The sequence below is a fragment of the Trichechus manatus genome, unplaced genomic scaffold (genome assembly GCF_000243295.1).
Source record: "Trichechus manatus latirostris isolate Lorelei unplaced genomic scaffold, TriManLat1.0 scaffold00020, whole genome shotgun sequence".
Taxonomy (NCBI): Eukaryota; Metazoa; Chordata; class Mammalia; order Sirenia; family Trichechidae; genus Trichechus; species Trichechus manatus.
Window position 1 is genome coordinate 21,373,535 of NW_004443956.1, and position 18,973 is coordinate 21,392,507.

General features: G+C 38.3%; 1 protein-coding gene across 1 annotated transcript in view; it reads right to left on the reverse strand.

Moving 5' to 3' along the window:
* Positions 1 to 18,030, reverse strand: part of LMBR1 (limb development membrane protein 1) — a 243,155-nt gene extending 225,125 nt beyond the window's left edge. The window contains 1 exon segment of the mRNA XM_023727978.1: positions 17,720 to 18,030. Coding sequence (XP_023583746.1) covers positions 17,720 to 17,785 — 66 coding nt within the window. The 5' untranslated portion in view covers positions 17,786 to 18,030.
* Positions 18,031 to 18,973: the final 943 nt, after the last annotated feature.

An 18,973-nucleotide genomic window follows, 5' to 3' on the forward strand; every position in this document is an offset into this window, starting at 1 on the left:
ACTAGTCTCACCCCTTCAGGAGCAAGGGAGAATGAATAGAACAGGATAAAAGGAAAAGATTAGTCCAAAGGACTAATGGACCACAGCTACCAAAGCCTCCACCAGACTGAGTTCAGTAAAGCTAGATGGTGCCCAGCTACCACCACTGACTACTCTGACCGGGATCACAACAGAAGGTGCTGGACAGAGCTGGAGAAGGACGTAGAACAAAATTCTAACACACAAAAAAGACCAGATGTACTGGCCTGACAGAAACTGGAGAAACCCAGAGAGTATGGCCCCCAGACGCCCCTTTAGCTCAGTGGTGAAGTCACTCCCAAGGTTAACCATTCAGCCAGGGACTGGACAGCCTCATAATACAAAACGGGGCTAATGAGGCACAGCAGTGCAGGGACAAGGACTAGAAGGCAGAAGGGGACAGGAAAGCTGGTGATGGGGGACCCAAGTTTCAGTAAGGACAGTGTTGACACGTAGTGGGGTTCTTAACCATGGTCATAGGGCAATATGTGTACTGTTTAATAAGAAACTAATTTTGTTCTATAAACCTTCATCTAAAGTGAGAATAGCAGCACAACTGAAAGAACTTCATCGAATTGATGTATCTTTGGCTATGTATATTTTCACCAAAAAAAAAAAAAAGGTCCTCCAAGGCCGAGAACGGAGCGTGTTGACATGTCGTGGGGTTGTTAACCAATGTCATAAAACAATACGTGTATTGACTGTTTAATGACAAACTATTTGTTCTGTAAACCTTCACCTAAAGCACAATTTAAAAAAAAAAAAAAAGAATGGAAAAAAAAGAAAGAAACATCACAACATACATTGCTCTCTCACACACACACACACACACACAAAATACGGATATCTTCAACGACCTCATGCAAATAATTATATGAAATTTTAAAATTCCTAGAAAATATACAGCTTAATTGGAACTGACTATAAGAGAAATTTAAAAGCTTGAACACCAGGAATAATTCTTTTTTAAAAGCCACATAAGATCTCTCAAAACAAAATTATGAGATTTTATTGAAAGACATTAAAGAAGACCTAAATAAATTGAGATATACCATGTTCATGAATTAGAAGACTCAATATCATAAAGATGACAATTCCTCCAATATCTATTTGTAGATTTTATCCAATACCACTAAATATCCCAATAGTTTTTTGTGTTTTGGTTTGTGTGTTAAAACTTAACTAGCTAATTCTAAAAATTGTATAGAAATTCATCAAGGCTAAGAATAACAAGATACCCTTTAAAAACAGCAGTAAAGTGGGAGAACTTGCTCTAGTAGGTATCAAGAATTATTATAAAGCTACAATAATTCAAACAGTGAAGAACTAGCCCAGGGATAGGGGAAAGAGACCAATATAACTAAAACCATATCTTTATGCTCACTTGGTGTATGACTGTGGTGACACTACAGAGCAATTGTAAAATGATAGTCTTTTTAATAAATGGTGCTGGAATAATTTGGTTATCTTTCCAAAAAAATGAATATTTATATTACACCATACACAAAAAGGAATTCCCAGGTGAATCAAAGACTTAAAGGGAAAACATAAAATCATAAAAAATAACATAGGAAAATATCTTCATACCATTTTAAATTTAAGAAAATTAACATAGCTGACCATATTAAAAGAACTTTCGTTCATGCAAAAACACTACTAAGGAAATAAAAGAGCAAGCCATAAAGTGGGAGAACATATTTGCAATACAGATGACAAGGAACACCCAGTAAAATATTAAGAAAAACTCCTACAAATTAATTTTTTAAAAGACAAGCCACACACTTCCAGTTTCTGATCCAACATTTAAAAAGCTTGGAAGTCATCACTCCCATCTTCGCAACCAGAAAAAAAGCCAAATGAACTGAAAGTCAACAACTCTTTTCAGATCCATCGGAAAATTGACGTAACAGGGCAAATTGCTACCTCAAAAACTGGAGAGAGGTGGATACACAGAATTACAGCTTACCAGAGCACAAGCCCACAGGTACAGCCAGTAAGGCTAAGAACACTTAAACTTTAATTGACCGATGCTGGGACATTCAGTAAGGACTAGCCAGAGAGTTAAAAACTCCAGAAGAGTCCAGTCTTAGGGGGTGCCCACACATTCCTAAGTTTTACCTCCAGGATCCCCACCAGGTTCCTGAGAAAACTTTCCTCCTGCTTTCAACAGGGGAAAAGGAAAAGTAACCATTTTGAAATACACGTCAAGCCTTCCCTTATCCTTCAAAAGTCCTGCCTTCAAAAGAAACTATTTTACCAGAACCTAAACCACTTGAGTTTTACCTAACCATTTCACCTAAGTGGTGAGAAAAAGCTGAAAAGCACTTGTGAAGATCACAGCTCAGGAACACCATCTCACTAAAAGACTGAGAACCAATCATAGAACTATAGACTGTTCCCCTCCCCCAACAACTTACCACATCAATAGGTCTCCTTTATAATAACAACAGCGGTATAGCTAAAAGAACTGCTAGACTTAGACCCTATTTAAGGATTCTCTAGAGAAAAGCAAAGACAACAGGGGAGACAAAAACAAGGACACTAAAGAATATTACTGTCTCTAACACTTAAAGCTACAGCAAACAACAAACGCTGTAACACCCAGCCACATAAACATAAAATCTCACATTAAAAGCCTATCTAATTCAGTTCTTTTTACCCGCTACATCATGGATGGCTTTCAATAAAAAATTACAAGGCATGCTAAAAGGCAAGAAACTCAGTTTGGAGAGACTCAGATATGGCAAAGATTTGGAATTACCAGACCTAGAATTTAAAATAACTACAATTAATATACTAAGAGCTCTAATGGAAAAAGTGGAGAACATGCAAAAACAAATGAGTAATGTAAGCAGAGAAATGGAAACTCTAAGAATCAAAATGAAATGGTAGAAATAAAAAACACTCCAACCGAAATGACAAATGTCTTTAATGGACCCATCAGTAGGCTGGATACAGCTGATAAAGAATCAGTAAGCTTGAAGATATGTCAACAGACACTTTTCAACCTGAAAAGTAAAGAGAAAAAAGAATGAAAGAAACAGAACAAAACATTCAAGAACTTTGAGACAATTTAAAAAAGTATGAAAAAAAAAAAGGTTGCAATTGAGTCGATTGCTGCTCAAGGCAACCCCATGTGTAACATACACATAATAGGGATATTAAAAAAGAGACAGAGAGAGAGAAAGGAACAGAAGGAATAGCTGAAGTAATAATGGCTGACAATTTTCAAAATTAATGACAGACCAAACCACAGATCCTGTAAGCTCAAAGAACACCAAGCAGGATAAATATTAAAAAAAACCCACACCTGGGCATATCATATTCAAACTCAAAAAAACAAACAGAAACACAGAAAATCTTGAAAGCAGCCATAGGGGAAGAGGGTACTACCGATACAGGAACAGGGATAAGAACTATGTTGAGCTTCTCTTCACAAACCATGCAAGCAAGAAGAGAGTAGACTGAAATATTTAAAATGCTAAAAGAAAGACCACTAACCTAGAATTCCTTCTCCAGCCAAATTATCCTTCAAAAGAGTACAAAAAATAAAAACTTTCTCATACAAGCAAAATTTGAGGGAATTTGTCACCAGTAGACCAGTCTTCCAAGAAATATTAAAAGCAGCTCTTCAGAGAGAAAGGAAAAGATACAGGTCAGAAACTCTAATCTACATAAAGAGCATTCAGGAAGGAATAAATGAGAGTAAGTTTTTTTTTTTTCCAAAATAATAATAGTAACAGTGTATTGGGTGATTTTAGCTATGGATGAGTGAAATGAATGGCAACAATGCAATAAGGGATGGGAGAAAGGCATTGGGACTACACTGTTATAGGGTACCTGCACTACCCCTGAAGTAGTACACTGTCATTTGAAAGTTCACTTAGATTAGTTGTAAATGTATAATGCAAACTCTAGGGCAATGACTAAAACAATTTTTTAAATAAATATAATTGATATACTAAGAGAGGACAGAAAAATGAAATCATATAAAATTCTCAGTCAAAACCAGTGAAGGCAGAAAAGAGTGGAAAACAAAAACAGAAACAAACAGAAAAAAAGAGCAACAAACAGAACACAGTTGCAAATATGGTAGCGATTAATCCAACTATACAAAAAAAAAAAAAATCACTATAAATGTGAATGGTCTAAATAGGTCAATTAAATACACTGTCAGAGTGGATAAAAAACAAGACTCAACAAGAAACCTATTTTAAACATAAGGATGCAGATAGATTAAAAGTAGAATGAAGAAGAAATACCATGCTAACACTAATCAAAAAAAAAAAAAGCTGGAGTAGTAATATTAATTACAGACAAAGCACACTTCAAAGTATGGAAAATTATCAGGGAGAAAGAAGAGGATTACATAATAATAAAGGCGTCAATTCTCCAACAAGACATAACAACCCTTACTGTGTATGTGCCTAACAACGGAGCATCAAAACATGTGAGGCAAAAGCCGACAGAACTGCAAGGAAAAACAGATAAATCCACTATTATAGTTGGAGACTTCAACACCCCTCTATCAGTAATTGACAGATCCAGCAGGCAGAAAATCAGTAGGGATATAGTTGAACTGAATAACACCATCAATGAACTAATCTAATTGACATTTATTCATTCTACTTCATTCAACAACAGCGGAATACTACTTTATACAACAACAGAATACACATTCTTCTCAAGTTCTACCAAAAATAGACCACATCCTGGGCCATAAAACACAACTTAAATTTAAAAGAAAAATCAGACAAAGTTTGCCCTCAGACCACAATGAAATTAAACTATAAATTAATAAAAGAAAGACAGCTGAAAATCCTAAAATACTAGGGGTTAAATAGCGCACTTCTAAACTACACATGGGTCCAAAAAGAAATCTCAAGAGAAGTTTAAAAATATTTGTAACTAAATTAAAATAAAATACAAATTATCAAAATTTGTGGGCTGCAGCAAAAGCAGTGCTTGATGAGAAAATTGTATAACTGAATGCTTCTATTACAAAAGGACAGAGATCTAAGATCAATTCTCTAAGCTTCCAAATTAGGAAACTGAAGAACGAGGAAGTTAAATCCAAATGAAGCAGAAGAAAAAAATCATTAAAATCAGAACAGAGAACAATGAAATTGAAAATAGGAAAACAATAGAGAAAATCAATGAAACCAAAATCTGGTTCTTTGAAAAAATTAATAAAATTCATAAATCTCTAGCCAGGCTAAGCAAGAAAAAAAGGAAGAAAACACAAATTACTAATATCAGAAATGAAAGAGAGACAATCATTACCAATCCCATGGACATTAAAAGGAAAATTATGAAGAACTCTATGCCCACAGATTTAACAATTTAAATAAAATTAGACCTATTCCTTGAAAGATACAATCTACCAAAACTCACACAAAGAGAAAATATGATCTGAATAGGTCTGTATCATTAAAGAAATTGAATCAATAAGTAATAGCCTTCCAAAACAGAAAGTACCAGACCCAGATGACTTCACTGGTGAATACTACCAAACACTTAAGGAAGAAATGGTATCAATTCTCTCTAATCTGTTCCAGAAAACAGAAGCAATGGGTACGTTTCCAAACTCATTCTATGAGGCCAGTACTGCCCTAATACAAAACAAGACAAGACATTACAAGAAAGGAAAACTACAGACCCTTATCTGTCATGAGTATAGATGAAAATATCCTTAAAAAAAATTAACAAATCAAATATAACAATGGAGAAAAAGAATTCCACATCACAACTGGAAAAAAAAACCTTGTTGCCATCAAGTCAATTGCAACTCGCAACCAAGTGGGACTAATTCCAGGTATCAAGGCTTGTTCAACATTCAAAAACCAATTAATGTGCTTCATATCAACATGCTAATAAGAAGAAAAATTATGCAATCATTTCAACAGAGGCAGAAAAACCACTGACAAAATCGAACACCCATTCAGGATAAAAACTCAGCAAACTTAGAGAGTAACTTCCTCAACTTGATAAAGAGCATCTACGAAAAACCTACAGTTAACATCATACTTAATGGTGAGAAACTAGATGCTTTCCACCTAAGATCAGGAACAAGGCAAGGATGTACCCTTTCACCACCTCTATTCAACACTGTAGGAGCCCTGGTGGTGCAGTGGTTAAGAGCTCAGCTGCTAACTAAAAGGTTGGCAGTTTGAATCCACCAGCCGCTCCTTGGAAATCATATAAGGCAGTTCTATTCTGTCCTATATGGTCTCTATGAGTCAGAACAAACTTTACAGCAACGGGTTTTTGGTTTTATTTAATATTGTACTGTAAGTTCTAAGCTAATGCAATAAGACAACTAAAGGAAATAAAAGGTATACAGATTGAGAAAGAAGAAATAAAACTGTCTTTGTTCATGGATGATAAGACTGTCTGTAAAAACAAAAAAAAATCGACTAAAAAACTGGACTAGTAAGCCATTATAGCAAGGTTGCATAATACAAGGTTAACATACAAAAGCCAACTGCTTTCCTACTTAGCAGTGAACAACTGGAATTGAAATTAAAAACACAACACCATTTACATTAGCACAAAAAAAAAAAACTACTTAGGTATACATCTAACAAATATGTATAAAATCTATATGAGGAAAACAAAAATCTCATGACAGAAATCAAAGATTTCTTTAATTTTATTTATTTATTTATTTAGGAAGATTTCCTTCCATTTGATAAGTGGAGAGATAGTCCATGTTCCTGGATAGGAAGATTCAAAAATGTTAAGATGTCAGTTCTTCCCAGTTTGATTTATAAATTCAATGCAATCCCAATCAAAATCCTAGCAAGTTACTTTATGGGTATTGACAGACTGATTCTATAGTTTACACAGGAAGGCAAAAGGCCCAGAATAACCAACATGATGCTGAAGAACAACAAAGTTGGTGGAATAACTCTACCTGACTTCAAGACTTACTATAAAGGTACAGTAATCTAGAGAGTGCAGTACTGGAGAAAGGATAGACAAATAGATCAATGGAACAGAATAGAGAGCCCAGAAACAGACCCACACAAATACAGTCAACTAACTGATCTTTGACAAAGAAGCAAAGATATTTTAATGGAGAAAAGACAGTCTCTGCAACAAATGGTGCTGGAAAAACTGGACAGCCACATGCAAAAAAATGAAACCGGATACTGAGCTTAAACCTTTCACAAAAATTAATTCAAAATGGATCACAGACCCAAATGTAAGACTCAAAACTATAAAATTTCTAGAAGATAACATAGTAAAAAATCTAGGTGGTCTTGGGTTTGGCAAAGAGTTTTAGATACAAAACCAAAAGCACAATTCATGAAAGAAAAAAAATGATAAGTTGGACTTCCCTAAAATTAAAAACTTCTGCTCTGCAAAAGACACTGTTAGAAGAATGAAAAGACAAGCCACTGACAAGGAGAAAATACTTTCCATACATGTATCTGATATAGAACTTGTATCCAAAATATACAGAGAAATCTTAAAACACCACAATAAGAAAACAAACAACCCAATTAAAAAGTGGGCAGGAGATCTGTTATCCGGATTGAATTGTGTTCCCCAAAAATGTGTGTCAACTTAGCTAGTCCATGACTCCCAGTATGTGTGACTGTCCACCATTTTATCATCTGATGTGATTTTCCTGTGTGTTGTAAATCCTACCTCAATAATGTTAATGAGGTAGGATTAATGTTAAGGAGGCAGGACTTGATCTACAAGATAAGATTGTGTCTTAAATTGATGTCTTTTGAGATATAAAAGAGAGAAACAAGCAGAGAGACGGGGGTAGGGGGACCTCTTCCCACCAAGAAACAAGAGTCAGAAGAACAGCATGTCCTTTGGACCCAGGGTCCCTGTGCTGACCTCTTCAACCGGGGAAGACTGATGACAAGGACCTTCCCCCAGAGCTGACAGAGAGAGAAAGCCTTCCCTGGAGCTGGCACCCTGAATTCAGACTTCTAGCCTCCTAGACTGTGAAAGAAAAAATTTCTCTTTGTTAAAGCCATCCATTTGTGGTATTTCTGTTACACCAGCACTAGATAATGAAGACAAGATCTGAACAGACACCTCACCAAAGAAGATATATAGATGGCAAATAAGCATAAGAAAAGATGCTCAACATAATATGTCAACAGGAAATCGCAAATTAAAACAATGAGATACCACTATGGTTACAGATTGAATTGTGTCCCCCAAAAATTATGTGTTGTAAATCCTAATCCCCATACCTGTGCTTATAATTCCATTTGGGTATGGGTTTTCTTTGTTATGTTAATGAGACACTATTAGTGTAGGATATGCCTTAAGTCAGTATCTTTTGAGATATAAAAAAGATTAAACAAGCTAATGAGCAATTAGAGATATGAGAAGATGGATGCCATTCCACATGAAGATCACCAAGGAGCCAAGGAACAGAAGCTGAAGAGACAAGGACCTTCCCCTAGAGCCGACAGAGAGAGAAGGCCTTTCCCTAGAGCCAGCACCCTGAATTCCAACTTCTAGCCTCCTAAACTCTGAGAAAATAAATATCTGTTCATTAAAGTCACCCAGTTGTGGTATTTCTGTTATAGCAGTACTAGATAACTAAGACAACTACATACCTATTCAAAAAACAAAAACAAAAAACCCATTGCTGTCAAGTCAATTCTGACTTCTAGCGACCCTATAGGACAAAGGAGGACTGCCCTGTAGGGTTTCCAAGGAGTGGCTGGTGGATTCGAACAGCCAACCTTTTTGTTAGCAGCCAAGCTCTTTAACCACTGCGCCACCAGGGCCTCACATACCTATTAGAATGGCTAACATCCAAAACACTGACAACACCAAATGCTGACAAGGATGTGGAGCAACAGAAACTTTCATTCATTGCTAGTGGGAATGCAAAATGGTACAGCTACTTTAGAAGACAGTTTGGCAGTTTCTTACAAAACTAAACATAGTCTGACCATATGATCCAGCAATCCTGCTGTTAGGTATTTACACAAATGAGTCGAAAACTTACATCCATACAAAAACCTGCACGTGAGTATTTATAGCAGTGCTATTCATTTAATTCCAAAAATCAGAAGCAACCAAATTACCCTTCAACATGAATGGATAAACTGTGGTACATCCATACAATGGAATATTACTCAGTGATTAAAAAAAAAAAAGAGCTATCAAGCCATGAAAAGACATGAATTAACCTTAAACACTCATAAAAGATGAGTGTTTGCAGGGGATCGAGGGGAGGTGAGGAAGGATGAATAAGTAAAACAGGAATTTTAGGGCAGTGAAACTATTCAGCATAACACTGTAATGGTGGACACATGGCATCATGCATTTGTCAAAACCCATAGAACTGTACAGCACAAGGAGTGAACCCTAATGAAAACTATCGACTTTTGCTAATAATGCATCAATATTGGTTCATCAATTGTAAGAAATATAGCATACCAATGCAAGATGTTAATAATAAAGGGAACTGGGTGGGGGGAGGGTGTTTGGGAGCTCTCTGTACTTTCTGCAGAATTTTTCTGTAAACCTAAAACTGCTCTAAAAGAAAAAGGTTTGTTAATTAGAAAAAAAAGCCAGTAGAAAAATGAACAAAAGATTTAAACAAGCAGCTTCAAAAAAGGAGATAATGTGTGCAGCCTCATTAGTCATCAGGGAAATGCAAAATAAAACCACAGTGCCATGTTCATAACTGGAAGAATCAATATCATAAAGATGTCAATTCCACCAAAACTGATTTATAGATTCAATACAATTCCACCAAAAATCACAGCAGGCTTTGTTCCTCTTTCTATCCCCTTGCCCCCTCCTGCTCCCTTTTTCTTCCAAAATAATTCAATCCTAAAACCACTAGGTGAAGCAGAGCAAGTTAAAAGTTGCCTATGTTCAACATTAGTAGATACACTCAGTTTTCAAAAAGCGTTATATACATTTACACTCATACCAGCACTGTATGAGAGCTCTGGTTGTTTCTCATCCTTGCAAACACATGGTATTTTCAGTCCTTTTTCATTTTAGCCATTCTCAGACTCAATTTTTCTCTCTCTAAAATAAGTAGACTAAATATATTTGCCGCTGCAACAAGCTATACGAAGGATTAACAAGGCAGTAGCTTTTTATCACTACTTTGAAGAAAAAGTGTTACGTAAGTACAATGTGTTGGTAATAGCTAGAGAAAAGAAAATCAAAATGATTTACAAATCTCATCTAACCATGTGTCCCCCCCAGTTTGTTTCACAATTTTAAATCATGTTTACCCACATAATTAAAACAAGTTACAATATTCTATATTAATTTTATGTCTCAAATCACTATACCTTTAGTAACAGCAGACTATGATAACTATAATGACAAAAAAAAGTCCTTTTAACCACTTTAATTGCACTCCACTCCACAAACTATTAAGATATTACAAGAAATAAATCCATAAAGATACTTTTCTAAAAGTCATTCACACTGAAAGGCAAATAAATTATAAACAAATTACATCAAATGCTCTTGGTAACTGTAATTCTGAAATTCCTTCAAAAACATTTACATTTGAACAAGCTCCATTCGATATGTCAAAGTCAACAGAAATAATAAATTTCACTGTATTAAGTAATGATATGTCAAGCACTGTGCCAGGCTCTTTCCTGATATCATCTCATTCAATTCTCAAATCTTGAAGTAGGTATTATAACTCTTATTTTTTAGCTAAAAAAATCAAAGTTCCAACTTGCCCAATACCACAGAGCTAGTAAATAATAAAGATGTAACTGGAACTTCTACTGCCCAATCTAAAACTCAGTATCATCAGTCAGAACAAGGCCAAGGGCCTTCTGGGGAACAGACTATCAATTGCTCATATGCAAGTTCAAGTTGAAGTTGAAGAAAATTAGAACAAGTCCAAGAGAACCAAGTACGACCTTGAGCATATCCCACTTGAATTTAGAGACCATCTCAAGAATAGATTTGAAGCATTGAACACTAATGACCAAAGACCAGACAAGTTGTGGAATGACATCAAGGACACCATACATGAAGAAAGCAAGAGATCATTAAAAAGACAGGAAAGAAAGAAAATGTCACAGCAAGCGGCGGAGACAGTAACCATGCCACAACTCTTACAGAGAAGTGGGGCCAGGAGGGTCACTCTGAGGAGTCGAACCCCCGCTTCAGTCCCAGGAGTTTATTTTATAGTCAATACAGCAAGCAATAAAGCAATTAATAGAACAATGGGTTTAGGGTGAGTAACAATAAGTTTCGGGCAAGGGAATAGGAATTCAGATAAACAAGCAAATCAGTAACAGGGTTTGGAAAAACAAGTCGTGCTTAATCTCTTTCCTATCGCTGAGAAGTCTTCAACATGTCGCATACAGCATAGAGGCCTGTGGGGGCTGTGGTTGTCAATAGTGCGGCCATGTTTAAATGGCATATATCCCCACAAGAAAAGACCAAAATGGATGTCAGAAGAGACTCTGAGTGAGATGGGAAGAAGAGAAGGTTAAGAGCCGGTTGAATGGATACGGGGAATCAGGGGTGGAAAGGAGGAGTGTGCTGTCAAAGTATGGGGAGAGCAATTAGGGTCACATAACAATGTATGTATAAATTTATGTATGGGAGACTAACTTGAAACGGAAACTTCACTTAAACTACAATAAACAAAAAAAAAAAGGAGAGACTATGAAATTTGCTCTTGAATGTCAAGTAGCTAAAGTGAAAGGAAGAAATGATGACGTAAAAGGGCTGAACAGATTTCAAAGGGCAGCTCGAGAAGACAAAGTATTCTGATGAAATGTGCAAAGACCTGGAGATAGAAAACCAAAAGAGAAGAATACTCTTGGCATTTCTCAAGCTGAAAGAACTGAAGAAAAAATTCAAGCCTCGAGGTGCAATACTGAAGGATTCTACAGGGAAAATACTAAACAATGCAGGAAGTATCAAAAGTAGAAGGAATACACAGAATCACTGTACCAAAAAGAACTGGTCAACATTCAACCATTTCAGAAGGTAGCATATGATCAAGAACCAATGATACGGAAGGCAGAGGTCCAAGCTGCACTGGAGGTACTGGCAAAAAACAAGGCTCCAGGAATTGATGGAATACCAATTGAGATGTTTCGACAAATGGATACAGCACTGGTAGTGCTCACTTGTCTATGCCAAGAAATTTGGAAGACAGCTACCTGGCCAACCGACTAGAAGAGATCTACATTTATACCCATGTCAAAGAAAGGTGATCCAACAGAATGCGGGAATCATCAAATATCATTAATATTACACACAAGTAAAATTTTGTGGAAGATCATGCAAAAGCAGTTGCAGCAGTACATCAACAGGGAACAGTCAGAAACTGAAGTCAGATTCAGAAGAGGCCGTGGAACGAGGAATATCACTGCTCATATCAGATGGATCTTGACTGAAAGCAGAGAATACCAGAAAGATGTTTACCTGTGTTTCACTGACTATGCAAAGGCATTCAACTGTGTGGATCATAACAAATTATGGATAACATTAGAAAGAATGGGAATTCCAGAACACTTAATTGTGCTCATAAGGAACCTGCACATAGATCGAGAGACAGTCAAACAGAACAAGAGGATACTGCATGGTTTAAAACCAGGAAAGGTGTGCGCCAGGGTTGTAGCCTTTCACCGTGTTTATTCAATTTGTATGCTGAGCAAATAATCTGAGAAACTGAACTGCATGAGGAAGAACACAGCATTAGGATTAGAGGAAGAGTCATTAACAATGTACAATATGCAGACGACACAACTTTGATTGCTTGCGAAGAATACTGAATATACTATGTACTGCCAGAAGAACAAGCAAAATCTGCCTTGGAAGAAGGAATGCTCATTAGAAGCAAAGATGGTGAGACTTTGTCTCACATACTTTGGACATGTTATCAAGAGGGACCAGTCCCTGGAGAAGGACATGAAGCTTGGTAAAGTAGACGGTCAGCAAAAAAGAGGAAGACCCTCACCGAGATGAAGTGACACACTGGTTGCAACAATGGGCTCAAGCATAAAAACAATTGTAAGTATGGTGCAGGACCGGGCAGTGTTTCATTCTGTTGTACACAGGGTCACTATGAGTCAAAATTGACTCAACGGCACCTAACAACAACATACTGCCTAATTCCAAAGCATATGTAATTTGTCTCCTTGTTCAGGACAAATGTTTTCAGTACTGCTATACCGTAGTGAGACAAACAGCTTCTCCCTACTCTCCATAGAGTATAATGGTTAAAAGTTGGAGTTTTGAAAAAGTATGTAGGATATGAATAACGTATAGAATATGAATAACAACAGTTATCACACCACCAGCTGTCATTGAGTCAATTCCAACTCATGGTGACCCCTCGAGTGTTAGAGTAGAATTGTGCTCCACAGGGTTTTCAGTGGCTGATTTTTGGGGAGTAGATCGCCAGGCCTTTCTTCTGAGGTGCCTTTGAGTGAACTCAAACCTCCAACCTTTCAGTCAGCAGCTGAACACATTAACCATTTGCACTACCCAGGAACTCCAAAATAATATGCCTGATATTCAAATATAGAATATTAACTCGTGTATCAATTCCATAAAATCACCATCTCATAAATTATCCTGCTGGTGAAACAACCCTGTTTGCAGTCCTATATGCCCAGCTTTTTGTCAAATTCCTTATTTTGCTTATGGCAGCTCTACCTAGTAGATTTGAAGAGAGCTAAAATAATGTGAAATGAATGACTTCTGAAGGCTAAAAACTATATACCTTAAAGGATATGTAGAATATTCCTGAATCCCAAACCACAAAGAAGATACACATGTGAAACACTGACATTAACTAAGTATCAGAATAACTTTTAAAATTCCCATCTAGAAGGTCTATAGCCTTATACAATTGAAACACTGTGAGTTTTATCATGAGTCCTGCCACAGTGAAAATAAAAAATTATATTGTATTCCCTCTCCAAGTTCAAGTTCCTCTCACACAAATTCAATTCATGCAAATTTAGTCCTACAAAGCTTTTTAAAAACTAAGAAATTTTTAGTATGCCCAAATTTCCAGTCACTCCTCATGCAGATACGTCAGCAATTGAAAAGACAGGCAAAGAGGGATGACAGAGAGGAGTGGTTTGTGCAATGAAAGTAAATCTGAGCTATATAATACACACCACCGTCATCCATGAGGATAACAGGAATAAAGGTATATAAAAGATAACCAGTGCTACATCTATGTGACTGTACGCACATGTATTCACATATATATAACAAAAGACTTTATGACTATGATGAGAACGAGATAAGCAGTAGTGACACTTCTTCTATTTGCAGACAATATAATTCTATATACAGAAAATCCCAAACACTCCATAAGATAGTTACTAGAGCTAATAAATAAACTCAGCAAAGTTGCAGGGCACAAGATCAACGTGCAAAAAATCAGTTGTGTTTCTATATACTAGAAATGAACAAGCTAAAAAGGAAATTAAGAAAATTCCATAACCAACAGCATTTAAAAGAATAAAAAGTCTAGGAATAAATTTAACAAAGGAGGTGAAAGTCTTGTAGACTAAAAACTAAAAACATTGCTTAAAAAAATTAAAGGAGTCCTAAATAAATGGAAACACATCTGTGTTCATGAATTGGAAGACTTATTGTTAAGATGTCAATACTACCCAAAGCAATCTATAGATTCAATGCACTCCCTATCAAAATTCCAACAGCATTTTTTGTAGAAATTTTTGGAAAAGCTGAACTTCAAATTCATATGGAATTGCAAGGGGCCCTGAATAGCCAAAACAATTTTGCAAAAACAAAAAACAAAAAAGAACGAAGTAGGAGGACTCACATTTCTTGATTTCAAAATGTACTATAAAGCTACAGCAATCAAAACAGTGTGGTACTGGCCTAAGGACAGATACACAGGCCATTGAAATAGAATTGACAGTCCAGAAGTAAACCCGTACATCTATGGACAACTGATTTTCGACACGGTTGCCAAGTCCATTCAATAGGGAAAGAATTGTCTCTTCAACAAATGGTGCAGGGACAGCTGGATCACCAAATGCAAGAGAATGAAGCTATGACATGGATGAACCTTGAAAATATTATTCTAAGTTAAATTAGCAAGACATTAAAGGTCAAATGTACGATTCCACTTACATAAATATCTAGACTAGGCAAATGCATACAGGCAGAAAATAGATTAGTGAGTACAAGGGACTCAGGAAGGGGAAATGGGTAGCTAATACCAAAAAAGTTTTGGAAATAGAATAGTGGTGAAGATGGCACAGCATGATCAATGTAATTAATGTCACTGAAACATACATTTAAAAATTATTAAAATGGAAAAGTTTGTTATATATTTTACCACAATAAAATTTCAAAAAAAAAATTTTAAAGATCATTAAGAGAGTGAAAAGACATCCATAGAGTGGGAAAAAAATATTTGTAATACATATATCTGACAAAAGAATCATATTCAGAATATATAAAGAACTCCTGCAAATCCATATAAAAAAGAAACAAGCCAATTAAAAATGGGAAAAAGACTTTTAAAGATACTTCACAAAAGAAGATATCCCAATGGCCAATAAGCATATGAAAAAGTGCTCAAATTCATTAGTTATCAAGGAAATGCAAATTGAACCCTCTGTGCAATACCACTACACACTACTAGAATCAAAAATTTTTTAAAAGAACAGAATACTCAGTGCTTGCAAAGATGAGTAGCAACTGACCTCTCATATTCAAAGGCAACTAACAACAATAACAAATAATGAAAAAATGCATACCCTATGACCTAGTGATTTCATTCCTTGGTATATATCCAACAGAAATGCATACACATGTTCCCCAAAGATATGTACAAGAACATTCATAGTTAAAAACTGGAAACTACCAAAGTGCCCATCAACAGTAAAATGCAAAAATAAATTGTAGTATAGTCACACAACGGAGTACTACAGCATTGAGAATGAATTACAACTATACACAACATGGAGGACTCTTACAAACATTGAGTGAAAAAAAAAGACAGACACAGAAGAGTACATACTATAAGATTCCATTTATAAAAAGTTCAAAACTAAGCAAAACTAATCTATGCTGTTAGAAGCCAGGATAGTGTTTCTCTTGGTAGAGTGGAGAGTAGCTGGAAGGGGCAAGAGGTGGGCCGCTGGGATGCTTGTAATCTGGGTTCTGCAGTTAGTTTGAAAACTATTCCAGCTATACACTTATTAAACACTTTTCTTTGTGTATTTTAGATTCAATTTAAAATTTTTAAATTAAAATTAAATACACTGTATCAAATTCCATTAGCTCGGAATTTATTTTATATCTCTTTATTCCAAAGTATGACTTGCCAAAGCAATTCTCAATTTTCAAGACCAATAACTACATAAACCAGGCAATTCTAAACCAGAATTTTTTCACCTCAAACCCAGAGTGTGAATGAATCTGAGAGAAGTTAGGTGAAAGAGGGGAGGGGTAAATATAAATATATAAAATTGATCTATTGTACACAGTTATGAAAACACAAATAAACAAAACCAATTACAATGTATTACAGAGCATCGTGAAAAGATTAAAACACGAAACTAGACTTTCTAAGGTCAAGTCCACTTCCTGAATCCTGCACGCAGCACAAGGGACACACGGGACCAAAAAGAGGCGTCTTCTATAAGGTGCTTCCAGAGCAAAATGGACTTTTGCTCAGGTCCTAAATCTCACAAATAATCAGTCTTCTCATCCCAAAACGGAAAGATTACAAACTTATTAAAAGTGCAGGTTGGAGACAGACGGATAGGGGATGGAAACGCGTGTGGCGGGCAGGCAAGAGAAGGAGGGTGTCAACTGTGACAACTATAACTGTGTTTCAAATGAATGCTTCTAAAGCAAAGAAACGGGAAATACTTGCATGCAAGGCGCTGAGACTGGAGATCGGCACTAATTAAAAAAACAAAAAAACAAACCCACTGTCGTTGTCCATTCTGACTCATAGTGACCCTACAGGACAGAGTAGAACTGTCCCATCGGGTTTCCAAGGCTGTAAATCTTCTCGGAAGCAGACTGCCACATCTTCCTCCCGCAAAGCAGCTAGTGGGTTCGAAGCGCCGACGTTTCGGTTAGCAGCGCTTAACGACTGCGCCACCAGGCTCCTAAATAAGCTCCCAGTAATATTAGCTACCCCTACAAGGACCAAATACTAAAACTTGTACATTCCGCCAGGCAATTGAGCATGGGCACAATCGGCTATGATCCCACCAGTACTCGTCAAACAAAAAATTGGGGTCGGGTGGTGAGGGAAACCAGGTGGACCACTCTAGCATTTTACTGTGGGAAGGTCAGGGGGCATGACCAAACGACACAACCGTGCTCACTAAGGCAAACGCCCTGACGGTGGCAACGAGGATGAAGGGGTGGCACGGAGAGGTGAGGCTGCAGGGAACTGGTAAAGGTGCAGGCAGGGCCGGAGCGCAGGTGGCGGTCGCGGGGAGATGGCGATGGAGGGCCTGCGCGGCGACTCGTGCGCGGGAGGAGCGGGGGTGCCGAGGCGCGAGGGCCGCGAGGCGAGGACGCGAGGTCGGCGGGCGAGGGAGCGAGCGAGCGGAGGGCACCGGAGGGAGGGAGGCAGGGCCGGCCGCCGCCGGGCCTGGGGTCGCGGGCCGCGCAGTCTGGGAGCCGCGAGGAGCGAGCTGTCACCCAGGCCAGCCCCGACGGAGGGCCGCGGATATAGGCGGCCACTCACCGTTGACTCCCGCACTTGGCTGTGGAAATGCTGCTCACGCAGGGACACCTCGTCCTCCCCTTCCATTCTCCTTCATGCCCGCCGCCCCGCCGCCCGTATCCGCCCGCACTGGCGCACCATCGCCCGCCACGAGGCCCAGAGGCTCTGACTGCTTCACCGGACCAGTCAGGGTTTGACCGCGCCCACCACGACCAGGACGAAGAGGGGGAGCTGGGGACCGCCGGCCAGCGCAAGAACGGCGACAACAACAACCTCTCAGCCGCCGCCGCAGAAGCAGCTTAAGCTGAAGGCGGGACCGGCACAGCGCGCAGATCCGGAGTGGGCCAAGGGGCGGGGACGAGGTGGGGCCGCCCCGCCTCGAAACGGGTAGAATGGAGGCAGGGCCTGGGAAACGTCAGAGGCCACGCGCCGAGGCGTCAGAGAAGCGCGCCCTGTTTTGGGCAGGACCTGAAGCGCAGCGTGGGGAGGTCTGCACGCGCCGGGGGCGTGGCTTCGGAGCCCCGCCTCCAGAGGGCAGAGGTGTAGAGGGGAGAGCAGGACTGCAGCGAGTCTGGAGGTTTTGGTGTCTTTGCCTTCAGTGTTGTGAGCACGAGCTTGTGGTTCAGTTTGGGGGCGGGGGGGTTGTTTTTTAATTGAGTTTTTGATGAAAGTTTATATAGCAAGTTTAGTTCCCGTTTGATCATTTTTGCACAGATTGTTCAGTGACATTAGTTACATTTGTCACAGTGTGTCAGCACTCTCTTTAATTGTGTTGTTTGCTCCATTTCCAGTACTCTAGTTTCTCTGCCTCCTTATTTTCTCATCTTTGCTTTTGAGAAGTTGTTGACCTTTTGGCCTCATATGTGGTTCAGTTTTACAGAAGCGGCCATTCTCCCTTCTCAGAGGGTGGAAATAATGTAGTGAAGTCACTGTTATCGCTAGAGCCAGCGTTTAGGGCCAACAGAAGATGGATGTTTACAATAGCAGTTTCTGGTGCTTTGTTCCTCCTCTTCCCCACCAGGAGTTAATTATTTATAACATCTCCAATTAGTGCTTTTCAAAGCAGCGCCAGCACTCAGTCTACATAGGTTTTTTGGCAGAGGAAAGATATGTCTCTCATGGAAACGTTCGCTTTGCCACAGTAGGTAAAAGGTTGGAAATCAGTTGTTAGAAGTTAAGCTTTGGTCAGAAACTCCGGAAACCTGGGTTCTCAGGGACTGATAAACTGATTTGGCTCTGCAGGAGGTCTTCAGTTTCTTTACCTGTAAAACATAG